This window comes from Lutzomyia longipalpis, chromosome 4, assembly GCF_024334085.1.
Source record: "Lutzomyia longipalpis isolate SR_M1_2022 chromosome 4, ASM2433408v1".
Taxonomy (NCBI): Eukaryota; Metazoa; Arthropoda; class Insecta; order Diptera; family Psychodidae; genus Lutzomyia; species Lutzomyia longipalpis.
The window spans coordinates 23,666,670-23,683,334 of NC_074710.1; the positions used below are offsets into that span (position 1 = coordinate 23,666,670).

Sequence of the window (16,665 nt, forward strand, 5' to 3'; positions counted from 1 at the left end):
TCAAAGAAGCACAGCTTCTGTGTACACTCAAAAATGCAAAGTCGTCAGATCGGGCTCAAACTTGGGATAAGCACGAATTAGGGTCCCTACATTCCAAAAAATGGTGGCGCCAAAAATCTTTCCGGCCGTCCGTCCGGCCGGCCGGCCGTCTGGCCGGCCGGCCGGAACCTTTTGCTAAATTACAAGAGAACGGTGATAGATAGAGACTTGCGGTCAACGGCAAAGTTTATATATCGGGTGGAAGACATCCGATTATGAAGTCAAATCCGACCCCCCACCCTCCCGTCCGCCATTTTGGATAACTGTCAAATTTTGTTTTCGCTATATCTCAGTCCCTGTTATAGCTAAAAATCTGAAATTTTTATATGTTGTAGGGGCCATCAAGACCTTTCCAACGATACCTCATTTTCGAAAATCGGTCAAGCCGTTTAGCCAATATGGCCGCCACAATTTTTCATCGAAAATCTGCCATAACTCGAGAACGGCTTGACCGATTTTGATCAACTCGGGCTCAAATGAAAGATATTAACGAGCCCTACAACTGCTCGGAACATCGCAAGTTCAAAAAATGACCGCAAGTGGCGCTAAAATCCAAAACAAAATTTTCGATGAGTTTTCGATGAATATCTCGAGCACCGCTTTATAGAATTGCTTCATATTTTGATATGTTATAGTTGACTATAATATCTTTCATCATGCCAAAAATGAAGAAAATCTATGTAGCCGTTCCGGAGATATCGCGTTTTAAAGTTAACATGTCATATCTTGAGTTGTTCAAGTCTAGCGCCCCGCGAAGCGGGGCGTTTTATATATACATATACAAAAGTAAAGTAAAATATATATAAATACATAAATATATACATAATATATACATATAAAAATGCAAAGATAAATATATATAAACTGCAAAGATAAAAAAATTAAATATAGCATGGATGGAACAGTATAAAGCGAAAGAACGGTAAGTAAAACTTACAGGCTGTGATTCTTTCTTTGTCAGTGAAATGTGAAGATGGCTGAAAATTGAGGATGGGCATTTTTATTGGTTTATGTGTGGGACGTTCATTGGATGAATTTCAAAGATTTTTTTGCAGCTGATTCGTTGTTTTTGCTGTAAAAATCTGTCCTCAGTTGCTATAAAATTAACAAGCAGCGCCACAATCTTCCGTAAATGTTCATGGTGGTGAATTTCAAAAGTTCACCATTTTATAGCAATTATTGGGAGAAAAGCATTTAAGATGAGGGCGCTGCTTGTCAATTTTATAGCAATTGAAAGTAAACCTTTATAGCAGTTGTGGGTCGACTTTTGCACTGACAGATCGAAAAACAAACTCATTTCACCATCTTTAATTTTTCTTTATTTTATTTACTTTCATTTGTGAGTAAACATCAAGATTTTATCAATAACATTTTTTCTTTACTTTGAATAAAATTTTATAAGACTTTTTGAATTTATTCTATAAATTACTTAATCTTTTTATTTAATAAGTTTTAAATAATAAAAAATTATGAAGAATTCGCGAAAATAATTTGTTCGATTTTCCTCTAAACCTGTTGCTGTTTCTTTTCGCGCTTCTTGCGCTTCTTCTTCTTCTCCATCCCCCCTCCGCCGCCTGCCTGCATTTCTTGCTTCTTCACGATGCACACGCGGCAGTACCAATCCTCCGTTGCATCTGGCGGTACTTGGATACCAACGCAAACCCAGTGGTACCAGGCATCGCATCCATCGCACCCAATCATCGGCGTTCCATCGTCCACGCGTCCACATGCAGGGCAGATCCAAACTTGATTTCCATCCGCATCCTTAAAGGTTTTTAAAGTGTTAAAATGCGTTTACTTGAAATTCATTTCTACGCCATTTTGCGTTCAGCGCCATCTTAGCATTGGCTTGGACCATCATGAGCAAAATGGCGGAAAAGGTTTTTTTTCTCAGGAAAGTGAAATAAAATAGAAAACTCACCCTCATTGAGTTGTTGGGCAGCTTCTCAGGTAGGAGACTCGTCTCAACCGACATATTGAGTCCTGGAAGGAAGACGTTCATTGCTTTAGTTTCCAAGGAAGAATCTTAACGGAATAAATTAAATGGAAAGTACAAAACCAACCTGAAGAGCTCATTGTTGGAACAGCGGGAGCTGCTGAAAGTGTTGCCGTGTGCTGCTTGCTCCCACTCCCCCTTGGACGTCCCTTGATGGGCAGAGGGGTCAAGAGAGACGTCGTTGGGCTCTTAATATGCTCTCCCTGTGTTGCCAAAGATGGCGGAAATCCTTTTGTTCCTTTAAAAAGGAAGAAATTACTCAGAATTGCTGAAATTCCTCAAGTTAAGCCTGAAGTATTTCTCCTCACCTGAAATTGCCGTGGATGACGGTATTCCTGCCCCAGTTGGGGAATGCTGGAAAAACCCATAACCCGACTGTGGGGGTGACTTTGGCTTTGGCGGACGCGTCACAAGGGGAGAAATTCTCGCCAATTCTGGCATTTCTCCACCATCAGCTTCACCCGCAGGCTCACGTTTAATGGGCTTAATTGTTCTACACATGGCAGAAGAATTCCAGGAAAAAAAAAACAGAGAAGATCCGCCCCAAAGTTGGCAAAATTAGACAAAAAATAAACCATTTTTGTAAGAAAAAAAAACTATTTACTGGGAATTTACTGGCTATGACTTATTTACACAGATCTTAGAATTAATTCCTTCATCTTAAATACATTATTTAGTAAGTTATTAATTATTAACTAAATCAAATACAAAAGCTAATGTGATTTCATTAAACAACACGAAAAGCAAAAAAAAAAAAAAGTTAGAGAAAGAATAAATAAAATTAGTTAAATGATTTGTTACAGATAAAGCCAAAAAAATTAATGAAGGTCCAAAAATGAATGATTAATAATTTTTTTTTGATTTAGAACTGCCCACAAGAAAAGCTTTACAAGGAACACGCGATTGATGCCATTTATGAATGGGAGGATGCTGGCAGAATGCAAACTTCTTCACTCAATCGCACACAAACCAATGCTTTTTACTGCAAAAAAAGTAAATAGAAATAAAAATAATGCAGAATTTTCACTGCAACAAAAGGATTTTATCAATTTTTTTTTTGAAAGACTCACAAAACAATTAAAAGAATAAAAGAAAAATTAAAAAAAAAGAAATCTTCAGAATTGAAGGAATTGGGAAAGAAGAAAAATTGCAGAGGAGAAGGAAAATATCTTTTTCTACAGCGGAAAAAGCTGAAAAATAAAGTGGAAACACCCTCAGGAACCTTTTCTCACACTCACACAGCACACTCACACACACACACACTGTGCAGTTTTCTTTTTGCAAAACCAAAAAGTAAATTTTGAGTTGGTAGGAGAAGAAATTGAACAGAAAATACAGTTAATTGCCTTAAAACGTTGGAAATTGACAAATTCTAGCAGTTTTTCTTTCTTTCAGTTCTTATAGGATTTGGAGAGAAATGTCAGTTGAGACTGAGATGTCAGTGAAGGCGTCAAGAAGTCCCCCCAAAGGAATAACTTAATGCGAACTACTGAACACTTTAAGTTTTCTGGATTGGTAAATTCTAGCAGTTTTTTTTTCTAGAGTTTGGGAAATACTGTCACTGGAGATTGAGCAGTCAGATAACGCGTCAAGAAGTCCCCCCAAAGGAATAAATCAATAAGAACCGCTGGATATTTTCAGAGCTCTGGATTGCTAAATTCTAGCAGTTTTTTCTAGAATTCGGGAAATACTTTCAATTGAAACTGAGATATCAGTTAAGAAGTCAAGAGATCCCCAAACGGTTAACTCATTAAAAACCGCCAGGCATTTTCATACGTTCCTGATCAGTAAATTCTAGCAGTTTCATTTGTAGCATTTAGAAAAAAAACTGTCAAGAGACCTAATTGTCAGTTATAGCGCATAGCAAAGATTCCCAAACTATTAACTATCATTGGAACTTCTGAACACTCAGATGCAGCAGATTGATGAATTCTAGCAGTTTTCTTCTAGAATTCGGGAAAAACTCTCAGCGGAGACAGAGTTGTCAGTTAAGATATCCAGAAACCTTCACACAGTTAACTCATTGATAACCTCCGTATACTTTTACATGTTCCTGATCAGTAAATTCTAGCAGTTTTTTTTTTCTAGAATGTAGGAAAACCTGCTAGATGAGACTGAGGTATCAGTTAAGATGTCAAGAGAAGATCCCTAAACGGATAACTCAAATTTTCATATGTTCCTGATCAATAAATTCTACCATTTATTAATTCTAGCAGTCTGGAAAACTGTCAAAAGAGATTGAGTTGTGAGTTAAAGAATGTAACAGAGATTCCCAAACTATTAACTATCATTGCTGAACATTTTTTTAGACGTTCCGGATTAGTAAATTCTAGCAGTTTTTTAGTCATTATAAATGTAAAGAAAGACATTTTAAAATATAGTTTTGTCATAACTCTTGTTTTTCTGATTTTTAAAAATTACTCCCAGTCAGAAAAGGGTTTAAAAGTGAGTCGTCTGTTGGTCAGAAATTGTAAAATAGTCAAAAACGAAGAGAAATTTGTTTTATAACATTTCAATCCTCTTTCACACGACATTTGGGAGATTATTTGCTCCTTCTTCAGGCCTTTAGACACATTTTGATTAAGGAAATTTGTTTTTTTTCTCTCTTATTTATGAACTGTCGAACTAAAATAATACAAAAAATAAGATTTTTGACAGAATGGCGTCCTTTGAGGATATAACCTCACTTTCCGAAGAAATTTTTAATTTAAATGAAAGTGTAAAAATCGTCAGTTTTTATCATAATCCAAAGATTGAAGATTTCTTATAATGAATAACAACTGTTTCGTTTCATTCATAGCAACTTGAAGTTTGTACATTTTTTGAGTACACTTTACCTTCCCGGAAAGTGTCAAAAATGGCTGGAAGTTGTGCAGTGATCCCGCCCATTGCATCAGGAAGTTTCTAAGGGATCATTGGAACTTCCTTTTCATCACCCGGCTAATTCTTGGTGTCATCTTCAGAACAAAATCTGAGTCTATGAAAACGCTTCAAGCAAATGTAAAGGGAACTTCCTAAATGGATAGATTTGGACCTAAAGATGAAATCAAGGATCAGTCGGGTGTTGAAAGGGATATTTCTAAGATCCCTTAGGAACTTCCTGATGTATTGGGCAGGATGAATGTACTACTTTCAGCCATTTATGGCACTTTCCGGGAAGGTAAAGAGTATTCAAAAAGTATACAAACTTCAAGTTGCTTTCATTCATTCACACGGACAATGACGAGGTTTTGAAATTCTCTCACAAGAGGGCCAAGTGAATTGTGGTGCCATCTATTGTTAATTATTTTTCCCACAACCATCAATCAAACAGATGTCAAAATCTACTTAAAATCTATTGTTTTGTTCAATATTTACACGGATTTCTAATCCAAAATATTAAAAAAAAAAATTCAGTACAATTTTGATTTTCTCTCTCATTCACACCCATTGAATGAAATGGTAAAAATGTTAGGTTATAAATCCGGATAAATATTGGACAACCCAATATGTACTAATTATCCCAAAACTTCATGCACATGCAAAAAAACGCAAAAAACCTTCAATAAAAAGTAAAAAAAATTCATAAAGAAAAGAAATCTGTACTCACAACTTCCTGCCTCCTTCTGGGGATGGCGGATTGGGCGAATGGGCTGCACCAAGTTTAAGCGTCAACTTCGGGATGCTGGTCATGTTTTCCTCCTTGAAAGCCCCCTCACGCTCCAACCTTTCGCGTTCCTTCTTCTTCTCGCGCTTCTCCTTTGCTTTTGACACCTTCATTGCCTCCTTTAGGGCACGTTTCTCTTCGCGCTTCTTCTCCTTGTCCTTTGTCTTCTCTTTCTTCTCCTTCTTCTTCTTCACCTTCTTCTCCATCTTCCGTCGCTTTGCCTCCTCCTCGTCATCATCCGGAATCACCACGGGCTCATCTTTTGGCTCAACTGGTGGCGTTGTGGACATGTTCAGCACGAGAGGTTCGAGTTTGAGGGATTCCGGCACAAGGGGTGCCACATTGCAATGCGCCCTATCTGGCGGGGATTGCGGAAGGAGGGATTCCGGAAGGGCTGGTGGCGTGGGTGGAGCTGGAGGATTAATCGGCGGGAAACGCGGCAGTGGCATGATGTTGAAGGGATTGGGGGCGCGCATTCCGGGCGGGAAGGGAAGCCCACCAGGTGGCTGCTGTGGATGCAACCCAAAGGGATTGCCAAAGAGAGCCGGAGGTGGAATAAGTCCCGGACTGCTGGAGAAGTTGAAGAGATTGAAGAGATTGTGCGCCGATGCTCGTGGTGAGGGCTGCTGCGGTGGGAACATTGGCGGAATCCCACCTGGTGAGGTTTCCTGCTTTATCGGTGGCTGATGGAAGTCACCCTGGAAGCCACCATCGAAGCGCATCCTGCAAAATTCCAACAAGATGAGAAAATTAAAGAGAAATTTCCTCAGAAGAAACTCTTTAATGGAAAACTTACGCATTGTCCGCCATTGGAGATGGATTGAGTTGCATCTTCTGCTTCTTGGACACCTTCTCCGTGCGTGGTTTCTTCCTCTCTTTCGGCTCTGTGCTCCTGCCACTGGGATTTTGTCGTTTCTTCTGCACCGGGGATTCCGGAGTAGCGGGAATGGCTCTAATTGTGAGTTCTGGCCCTGGTACAAAGGGCAGGGAATCCGGAAGACCCTCCATGGATTTCTCCTCCTTCACCCCAGTCCCTTTTGTGGAGATCCTCTTGAAGATATTCATCTTCAGCTTATCCGGTTCTGCGCTAATCTTCCCTTCAACGATGGGAACTTCCGGTGGCTCATCCGGAGGCTTCTTAACCGTAACCAGGTCCATTGGGAGGGGCATTTCCGGTGCTGGAGGGCGTATTTGCTGCTCCTGCGCCTCTCGCATTGCCTTCTTACTCGTATGCGCCTTCCGGGTGGGTCCTTCCTTGGCTCTGTGTGGTTTGTTCTTCTGTCGGGGCTTCTCTGCACCTTCCTTCCGGTCCCCTTTGCGCCCTTTGACCTTCACGTCGAATTTATCTGGATTTGCCGAAGCGATATTCAGGGGCGAAGGAGCAGCATGAATAGGAGCCGCCAGGGGGTTGTCCTTCGGCTCCGGGGGGGCTTTCGAAGCGTGCGAAGGTGGAAGGAAGGGTTTCTGGGGCAGAGGAGCCGCTTCCGGACCAACAAGCTGCTGAATTAGATCCGCAACATCCACACTTAGCTTCGCATCCGGAGCCTTTCCTGCCCGGGAGGGGGAAATGAACCCAGAAGTTGTCATTATGACACTACTATTCTCCCGGACACTCCTCCCCATTTCATCCTCAGCCTGTGCTGAGAATCTCGCCCGTGGCACTGGAGCTGGGGGTACAAAATCCCTCTCAACCTTCACAGCAGTCGCCTGACGCGGAGACAAGGAAACCACGTCAATCTCATCCCGGGAACGTTGATTCTCCTTCTCAGCCACCTTCCCATCTTCCTCTTCAGGCAAAATTGGTGGCATATACTCGGGAATGTGAACGGGACGCGTGATGACTTCCTTACTTCCCGGCTTGAGGAAATTCAGGTGATTCTCCTTCTTTGCCGGGTACTTTGGTACCTTAATGGCGCACTCCTCCGGGCTCACATTCCTCACGTACTCCACAATGTCATCATAATTCACCTGCCAATCCGCAAATGCCCGTTCCAGATCATCTAAATTCGGCTCCGTTCTCTGGGCTGCAAACATAACCTCACATTTCATTTCATTCTTCCCTTTGCAAAACAAACAAAATCCCCTCCCACGGGGCTTTCCACTTACCCAACTCTGTGAATCTGTGCGTGTCCCGCCCCAGGGCCTGGATGTAGCGCTTTGCCGTATCCACGAGAATGTCCAGAGTCCCGGATTGGATGGAATGCCATCCAATTGTTTGGCAAATCTGCGCCACCACCGTTCGCAGTACTTGATGCGAGTACGCTTCACTCATTGTCACGCACGCACGTATCACCCACTAGTGTACCCCTTTATTCACGCACAATCACTCTTTCCGGGGATTTTCATCAGTTTTTCACGATTTTTTCGCACCACAAAAAATATTTTCTTCAAATCAAAACAATAATTTTTGACGTCTCTAAATAGCATGAAGTTGGCTGCAAGTGGAGAAAAATCGATATCAAAGGAAATATCGAAAATATCGATTTTATCGGTCGGGCCAAATAATATTATTTGAACTTTAACGAACTATTTTTTGCTTTTCCACAAAATTCGTGATTTCCTCGTTTTCCTCCCGAATTTTGGAAATAAATCGCATTTTTGGGCTTTCTGGGGCACTTGTGGGTGCTCCGGAGCCCCTGGGGAGCTCCTCTGTGTGGAATTTGGGCCAGCGGAAATTTTGACGGTTGGGGATTTTACACAACTCCCGTTTCTCGGAAATGGATTTTCGCGAACTTTTCAAATTTTTGATGCCAATCGACGCGGCGTCGCTTTCTGGTGACAAAAACTCGATTTTCCCAAGAAAATTCGGAGGAAAACACGAGAAAATTGCGGAAAACTGAATGTGAGATGGAGACGGATAGCGCTGATATGCATCCGTCTCTTTCACCTCAACCAACAGTGCCAAAAAACTTCCCGTGGTTACTTTTGGAACTACATTCATGGCGCCAAATACAAAAAACATTCAATAAAGACTTTTTTTATTGAAAAATAAGTCAATAGAACTCAATTTGTGCTCATCTTAAGTTTGAGATCGATTAAAAATAGAAATCCTGTTTATTTGAAAGAATTACTGCTAAAAAAAAACCTCTAAGAAAGAAAGCCGGTTTGACAAGCAAACAAACACACTTAACCTCACTTTTCTGTGCAAAAGTGCAAAGAATTTGTAAAAATCCCTGATAATTCCGTAGATGTCTTCTTTCCTCCTCAGGAAACTTCCCAACGGAGTAACGCAGAAGCTAACTCAATCCTACTTTACAGGTTACTCAGTCCCCTAGGTCCTTTCCGGAACATCCAGGAGTTTTAATTTGCTTCCTTTTCAGTGCAAACTTGGCTAAACGTTGGTTTTCGCGGTACTCATAGCATTCCTGACCACATTAAGCTCACTACGATGGACGTAAAGATCCTCCCGGCACTTCAAGATAACTACATGTACCTCATTGTGGACAAGGCAACAAAGGATGCTGCCATTGTGGATCCCGTAGATCCCCCATCGGTGCTTCAAGCTGTCGAGGAGGAGAAGGTGAACTTGGTGAAAGTCTGTGAGTGTCTTGCAAAGTCATCCTCTGTCTTACATAACAAACTGATAAGAAGGGGTTCATGTTGTTTGCTAAGTGACAACACACCATCACTGGGATCATGCTGGAGGCAATGAGAAGCTCGTCAAGGACTTCCAGAAAGGTCCTCTTGAGGTGTTCGGTGGGGATGATCGCATTGGGGCGCTTACGAAGAAGGTAGGCGATGGGGATACCTTCAAGATTGGTAATCTCAGTGTTCGCTGCCTCTTCACGCCGTGCCACACAACTGGTCACATCTGCTACTACGTCCAATCCAACGACGAGGGGGCTGTTTTCACGGGAGACACCCTCTTCAGTGCCGGCTGTGGGCGCTTCTTCGAGGGTACTCCGGAACAAATGTACGCCGCTCTTGTGGACAAACTCTCCGCTCTGCCGGATGAGACGAAGGTCTTCTGTGGGCACGAGTACACAGCCTCCAATCTCAAGTACGCCAAGCACGTTGAACCCGCCAATCCGGCCGTTGAGGAGAGGATTCAGTGGACAAAGGAGCGTCGGGATGCTAAACTTCCAACAGTCCCCTCCACGATTGGAGCCGAAAAGTCCTTCAATCCCTTCATGAGGGTCAACGATAAGAGTGTCCAGGAACACGCCAATGCCTCCGATGGAGTCACCACAATGGGCTTCCTAAGGCGCGAGAAGGATTCATTCAAAGCCTAATCTTTGAATTTTGTACTGAAATTTAAAGATTTCAAGAGAATTTCAAGGGTTTCTTGGTCGCTGAATAAGGCTCATTGTTTTATTCTTTTTTTTTCTTTATTCCTTGTGGTGCAGGACACAAATGAATATTTTTTATTATATTACAATTTCTAAATTGGGCTAAAAGCGCCAAAAATGTGAAATAAAAATAAAAAATTGATAAGAAATTCGTTTTTTCTTAATTCTAAATCATACTGAAATACGTAGAGGTGGGAAAGAAAGGAAAAGTTCAAGAGAGCACCAGCAGATCTTATTGTTTTTTGGGGGATTTTTAGACAATATCAGCAACATCGACAACGTTGGGATGTATGGCAAAGTATTCATCGATAAAATCTCTCACATAGCGATCATCTAAAAAAAAGAAAAAAAAATTTAAATTATCAAAATTGGATTAAAAAGGAATTTTATTTGGAGATTCAAAAAAAAAATTTCCGAAATTTGACTGATTTTAATACTTTTTTACGCTATCTGTAATAAATAGATCGATTTTGAAAAATTTTCATATTTCTACGCAGTCTGTAATAAAATAGTTGAATCTGAATGGTTTTATACGCGTGGTGTAATAAATGGATCGATTTTATTGCATTTTTGCATGACTTGTAACAAATAGACACATTTTAATTAATTTTTTACACGATCTGTAATAAAGAAGTCGATTATTAAAAATTTTAATGTTTTGTTACGCGACTTATATCGGGTTTTAGGATTTGAATAGTTTTCCATACGACGTGTAACAAATTGGTTGATTTTAAAAGTCTTTTAATGCGACGTGTAATAATATATAGTCAGATTCATAGCAGTAGATTTTTTTACGCGATGTGTATGTGTAAAAAAGACTGATTTTTGAAGATCAGTAGTTTTTTAAGCGTAATGTAAATAAATAAATCGATTTCATTGGTTTCTTACGGGTAAAGTTAATAAATAGACCGATTTTATTACATTTCTACATAACTTGTAATAAAATAGATCGATTCTAGTGGATTTTTTACACGATTTGTAATAAATACATCTATTTTAAAAGTTTTTTACGCGATTTGTAATAAAAAGGTCAATTTTATGGTATTTAATGGTTTTTACGCGACCTGTAAAAAAAACTGTTTTTTAAAGATTTCAATTGTTTTATACGCGTACATAATGTAATAAATAAATCGGTTTCAATATTTTTTTACAGTATATTAAATGCTTCAATTTTTAAAATTTTAATAGTTTTTCATGTGACGTGTAATTAATAGACTGAATTTAAGGTTTTCTTACGCGAGCTGTGATAATCAGATCCATCAGATCGATTTCAATGATTTTTTACGTGTAATGTAATAAATAGATCAATTTTAATGGATTTTTACACGACTTGTAATAATTAGATCGATTTTAGTATTTTAATACGCGAGATGTAATAAATATTATAGATTGATTTTTGGAAATTTAATACTTGTTATACGTAAGGAGTAATAAATAAATCGATTTTAATGGTTTTTTTGGCGATGTATTATGCATAAATCAGTTTTAATGATTTTTACGCAACGTAATAATTTGATCGATTTTAATTGTTTTTTTTCTTGGAATGTGTAATTAATAGACGGGTTTTCGGAGATTTTACATGCTACGTGTAAAAAATTACTCAGCTGGACCATTTTTTTTATTTCTGTTATTTTTTTTTAAATCTTAATTTCTTTTTTCCGTTTTTTTTACCAAAATTTTGTAAAAGTTTTGTAAAACGATTTAGTAGTTTCTATTATCAACTGAGAAAACTGCAAAAATCCATAAAAATGTAAAGAATGACGTCAACAATGTCTTTTTTGTCTCTTTCATAAAAATTGCCGTGGACTGATAATTTATTACACGTCGTGTAGAAAAATATTTCCGCGTATTATACCTGTTCTTAACGTTTTAACAATGAATCTTCAAGGAGATTGAGGATGGAATAATCTTACCTGCGTAGTCATTCTCAATCACAATACTGTCCGCGAGACTCTTGGCGAGTTTCTTGAAGAGCCACCGATTGGCAATGAGCCCCTCATTGAAGGGCTTCATGAGATGCTTCACAATGGTCGGTGCAATGCGCTTCCGGCAGCTGCTCAGCGTTATGGCATCCATGTCCGTTGAGGGACTCGGTGGGCAGTCTTCGTCGTCACTGTCCTCACCAAAGAGATCCCCAAAGATGGCCTTGACGCGTTCATACCGGCGCAGGCTGTACTCCCCGACGTCACACATTACGCGATAGAGCTTCTTCCGGCGCATCCGCAGCTCACACGGCCACATGCTATCCCGTAGAGTATCCTGGGCATTCACCTCGACTACTTCCGGGAATTTTGGGGACTTCTCCAGCGGCTCCAGGGTTTTTGTCTCGGACAGAACTAGCTTGATGTGCGCATCGAGATCTCCGGGATTCTCAAAGATGTCCACTTCAACCGTTTCCGATGCAAAGAGCTTCTCCAGATTCGCCTCAATTTCATCCTTTTCTCTCTGTGGTTCTTCCTGCACCACCGGATGGGCTTCCTCTTTGGTCTTCCCGTGGCTTTTTCGCTTCTTTGGATGCTTGCGCTTTCTCTTTGGTGACGGAGGTCCTGCGGGATGCGGAAGGGATTCCCGGAAGTAGCGCTCAATGAGAAAATTCTCCTCCTCTGTTTGCGTTTGGGCATTGCAGTACTTTCCGTGAATCTTTTCGTAGGATTTTACGAGGCGTCCACTTAGTTTCTTGCTCTGTGTCTCCTGGCGAATCTCTGAAATCTTCAAAAGGATTTTTGTTAGAAGAAACATCAAAAGACCCAGAAAGGGCAGAAATTTACAATTTTTAGCATCGCCTTCCGGTAGAGATTGACAATCATGGAGGATTTGAGGGCTTTCAACTCCAACGTCTTCGCACAGGCGTGCAAATCCTCGAGATTCAGATCAAACCCTTCGTCGTGGGTACGGCAAATCATCCAGGTTTCATAGTTGGAGTAGAGAAGCTTCTCCAAGTAGCTGAGATATTCCTGCCGGACAGTGTTGGAGAGTAAATGAAGTAAATCCGCTGGGTCGTCCACGTCTGCTTCCACCTCATCACCTGATCGTGGGGAACTGAAGGCGTCCGGAAGGTCTAGTTTTTCCTGATCAAAGGAATTGTAGCCATTCCCGTTCCTTCCTTCCCGACCCATCCTATGAGGAAAATCAATGAAATTCAGGGAGAATTCAAAAGGAATATGATGGAAATTGCTTGACTATGTGTCAGGGAGGAACTTACAGTGCTGATGGGATCAAATTTCCTCCTGAATTTGCAATTTTTATCGGTGAATTAAACTCTCAAAAAATTGTTTATTTTGCAATTTTGTGAATTTGAGGTTATGTTCCTAAAATGCTCATAAATTGCATAAAATCATCGAAATAACAGAGAATTTGTAAGTTTTATAAAAGAATTTATTGATAGAATTCCAATAAAGCAAATTTAGTGGATAGCTCCCCCTTAATCCATGCGAGTTTTAATGGTTTTTGTTGTAATCTTGTCCTTCTCAATGATGTACACAGTGGCACCCCATCCGGAAATGGCATCCCTGTCGAAGGCATTCACCATGGACTGCGCAATGACCTCAAAGAGTTCCGTTGGCCCCAAATCGGGCTCCCAGAGTGTCTCACACATCCCATAGAGTTGCTCAGCACACGTTCCCGTCACGACAAAGTCATTGGGCTGATTGGGGCATCCTATGAGGTCCATATTTGCAATAAAGGGCTTATTGGTCTTGGGATCCAGCCCAGCAATCACAGGCTCAACGAAGTAGGGCCCAAAGCGGCGCTCATAGAGGAAACTCGAGAGCATTGCTGCGAATCTTTCGGGGGTCATTACGCGATTCTCACGCACCTCGTAGAGATTCTTCCGGTACATCAGCTTATCGCGCACGGTGAGAATGTCAGACTGCAGGCCCACAAGCCCCAGGAACATCCGGGGATTGATCTCGAAGACTTTCTCAAAGGTCGTATCAATGGTCTGAGCTTGAATCCCAAAACGATGATCTGTTCCGATGGCTACGCAGTCTTTGCCCTTCATGGCCACCACGCAGCCCCCATTGTATGCCATTATCGACATTTTCAGGCTTTTTTCTTTTCTCTATCGCGCACGGAAAACTAGGAAAATCACAAAAATCACCGAGAAAATCTTCACGATGAATTTGCTGTTTTGTTTGCAGAGTTTTTTGAGGTTATGAAACACTGACGTCGGCAAATTTCCTTCAGCTTCGGGTGCCTTCGTATTCGTGGGAATTCGATGACAGATCGTAACTTTGCGTAAATTGCGTAATTTGTTGTAAAATATTTTTGTTTATTTTTGTTGTACAAAAACTTTTGATTTCTCTTTCAAAAAGCCTAAAAAAGCAAAAATTCTCACAAATGTGTGGACGAACTTGCTTGTAAGAACTCCAAAGATTCAATTTCCTTACTTAAAAATTCCTTTCCATTATTGATTTCCTCTTTTTTGGTTTTTTGTGAGGTTAGAACTCTCGCTCCGGCTGAAGTGTGCAGGGCATGTCGATATAAAACACAAAAAGACCCCAAAGGGAAGGAAGAGGAGCCCCAGTGGCGATCAGAATACAATCTCGGGAAGTCTTACAAGCCATCTTACAACATTGCTCCAACTGACATTACCCCCGTCTTGATTTCCGGACAGCACTTTGAGGAGGAAGCCGCTGCTGAGGGGAGTCAAGTAGTCGTGCCAATGATGTGGGGAATTGTTCCATTTTGGCACAAAGGGGAGCACAACACCCACGGCTTGACAACCAACAATTGCCGCCTGGAGAACCTCATGACATCCCGGCTGTACAAGCGCTCCTTCCTCAATGGGCAGCGCTGCGTCATTATCTGCGAAGGTTTCTACGAGTGGCAGACCACAAAACGCGCTAAATCCTCCGAGAGGGATGTCTTCTTCATCTACACACCCCAGAAGGATTCCATAAAGATTGAGGATAACACCTCCTGGGACCCAGAGGATGTGCAACTCCTCCGAATGGCTGGAATCTACGATGTGTGGACGAGTGAAAGTGGAGATACCCTCTACAGTTACACCATCATCACATTCCAATCCAATAAGAAGCTCTCCTGGATGCACGATCGCATGCCAGCAATCCTGGACACGGATGAAAAGGTTGCAGCTTGGTTGGATTACAAAAAAGTCCAACCGGATGATGCTCTGAAACTCCTTAAACCTACAGAAAACATCACCTGGCATCAGGTGTCGAGAATCGTCAACAATTCCCGGAATAAATCAGATCAATGCAATAAACCCCTTGCCGAGGGTAAAAGCAGCCCCATCAAAAGCAAAATGATGCAGTCATGGCTGGGAAAGGCCAATAAGCCAAGATCCAGCAGAGATATCGAAGAGGATGAGGAAGTAAGCAAGAAACCTAAATTGGAAGTAAAAGAAGAGGATCCCGAGGAACCATCTTCATCCGGAGAGCCTGCAGAATGAAACATGACAATTCAGCCATAAAATTATCAGTATACGGGTCAATTTTTTGTTGTTGTAATTTTACTAATCGTACAAAATGAAAATTTAATGTTTTATTAATTATATCTTTTATTCTCTACGATAAAAATTACAAAATTGTAAAAAAAAATTCAGAAGTGCGAAACGCTAAGAAAATGTGAGGTTATGTCTGCAAACTGATGAAAAGTCTCACATTCTTCGCGCTCTTTTCACAGCAGTGTACAGACCAGAGTCCCCAGCCGCACAGTGTAACGACGGCTGCGGCTTGAATTTGTGTATAAACTCCAGCTGAGGCAGCTTAAAAGAAACCAAATAACTCGGCGGAAAGTATTGTGAATACTGTGGTTGTGACGTTTGAGACTTTAACACAAGAATCCATAAAGATATCCTGTACAGGGGATCCAGTAAGCTTCCGGTAAAGCCCTAGCTTCAAGATATTCAGAGGCAAGAAGCTCAGATGGAAATTCCACCAAAATTAACGAAATTTGTAGGTAATGTAATGTGATTGCAAGTTCATAATCCGAGGTTTCTGAGGACGTAAAAGTGAGAGATCAATTTTCTAATTCTTTCGTTTCCATCGTATATTTCAAAGGATGAGACACAGTGCTATTTGGAAGGAGATTCTGAGAGCGAGGAAGATACGGGAATATTTTATAATTGTTCTTCTTTATCATCCTATATCTAAAGATAAACTTCTGACATAATTTTTGGTCTGGTTGGATAATCACAGAAGTGTTTTGACGCAATTTGTGCCTAATGGCAATAATTACTCTCAACATGCCATTGGGGTTGAATTTTTCAGCTGCTGGAACTCTCATCACGATGAGATGGTCGTCATCCCTTAGAACATCCTGCGTTGAAAAGGTGCTATTCAGTCACGAGATAATAAAAATTATTTGAATTGAGAAACTCTATTTCGATGGGTTGGGAAATATACTATGCTAAGTCCCAGTTAAAATGTACACAGAATTTAGCATAGTATATTCCCCAACCCTCGATTTATTTTTTTAATTCACATAACTCCATGATAGAATGCCAAAATATCAAAGCTTTCCTTGTTCGTTAGCGGTGATGATGAAAGAAGACAAAAAATCACAAGACAGCGAAATACGTATACATAATAATGGCTCAGCCAATTGATCCTAGCAGTCCAAGTTTTTGTGTTGCAGTGTTTGGAACTGATAATGTGTTCACAGCAGAATAAGTAATTCAAAGATAGAAATACATATAAGAAGAATTCGCAAAACATGGAATAGAAATCGTT

General features: G+C 40.7%; 8 protein-coding genes across 8 annotated transcripts in view; 4 read left to right on the forward strand and 4 right to left on the reverse strand.

The window, feature by feature from the left end:
* The window catches only part of LOC129795035 (probable asparagine--tRNA ligase, mitochondrial), a 1,173,171-nt gene that overhangs the window by 572,119 nt on the left and 584,387 nt on the right, over positions 1 to 16,665 (forward strand). The window lies entirely within an intron of this gene.
* LOC129794972 (mucin-2-like) overlaps positions 1 to 16,665 on the reverse strand; it is an 826,140-nt gene that overhangs the window by 360,146 nt on the left and 449,329 nt on the right. The gene's annotated exons all lie outside the window — the stretch shown is intronic.
* Positions 1 to 16,665, forward strand: part of LOC129795002 (sodium-dependent nutrient amino acid transporter 1-like) — an 899,230-nt gene that overhangs the window by 298,178 nt on the left and 584,387 nt on the right. The gene's annotated exons all lie outside the window — the stretch shown is intronic.
* LOC129794982 (transcription initiation factor TFIID subunit 3) lies at positions 1,336 to 8,099 on the reverse strand. The gene is made up of 7 exons (XM_055835953.1): positions 7,788 to 8,099; positions 6,478 to 7,705; positions 5,625 to 6,404; positions 2,344 to 2,528; positions 2,103 to 2,273; positions 1,961 to 2,022; positions 1,336 to 1,803 (listed from the first exon to the last, which is right to left on the reverse strand). The coding sequence occupies exons 1-7, from the start codon at positions 7,951 to 7,953 to the stop codon at positions 1,546 to 1,548; spliced, it is 2,850 nt and encodes a 949-aa protein (XP_055691928.1). The 5' UTR covers positions 7,954 to 8,099; the 3' UTR covers positions 1,336 to 1,545.
* On the forward strand, positions 8,780 to 10,112 carry LOC129795070 (hydroxyacylglutathione hydrolase, mitochondrial). Its single transcript, XM_055836102.1, has 3 exons — positions 8,780 to 8,939; positions 9,002 to 9,220; positions 9,294 to 10,112. The coding sequence occupies exons 1-3, from the start codon at positions 8,870 to 8,872 to the stop codon at positions 9,911 to 9,913; spliced, it is 909 nt and encodes a 302-aa protein (XP_055692077.1). The 5' UTR covers positions 8,780 to 8,869; the 3' UTR covers positions 9,914 to 10,112.
* LOC129795044 (uncharacterized) lies at positions 9,988 to 13,261 on the reverse strand. The gene is made up of 4 exons (XM_055836061.1): positions 13,173 to 13,261; positions 12,739 to 13,087; positions 11,884 to 12,679; positions 9,988 to 10,303 (listed from the first exon to the last, which is right to left on the reverse strand). Exons 2-4 carry the CDS (start codon positions 13,084 to 13,086, stop codon positions 10,224 to 10,226), a joined length of 1,224 nt encoding a protein of 407 aa, XP_055692036.1. The 5' UTR covers position 13,087; positions 13,173 to 13,261; the 3' UTR covers positions 9,988 to 10,223.
* On the reverse strand, positions 13,324 to 14,117 carry LOC129795094 (proteasome subunit beta type-3). Its single transcript, XM_055836130.1, has one exon. The coding sequence runs from the start codon at positions 14,007 to 14,009 to the stop codon at positions 13,392 to 13,394; it is 618 nt and encodes a 205-aa protein (XP_055692105.1). The 5' UTR covers positions 14,010 to 14,117; the 3' UTR covers positions 13,324 to 13,391.
* On the forward strand, positions 14,220 to 15,482 carry LOC129795060 (abasic site processing protein HMCES). Its single transcript, XM_055836089.1, has 2 exons — positions 14,220 to 14,328; positions 14,414 to 15,482. The coding sequence occupies exons 1-2, from the start codon at positions 14,309 to 14,311 to the stop codon at positions 15,381 to 15,383; spliced, it is 990 nt and encodes a 329-aa protein (XP_055692064.1). The 5' UTR covers positions 14,220 to 14,308; the 3' UTR covers positions 15,384 to 15,482.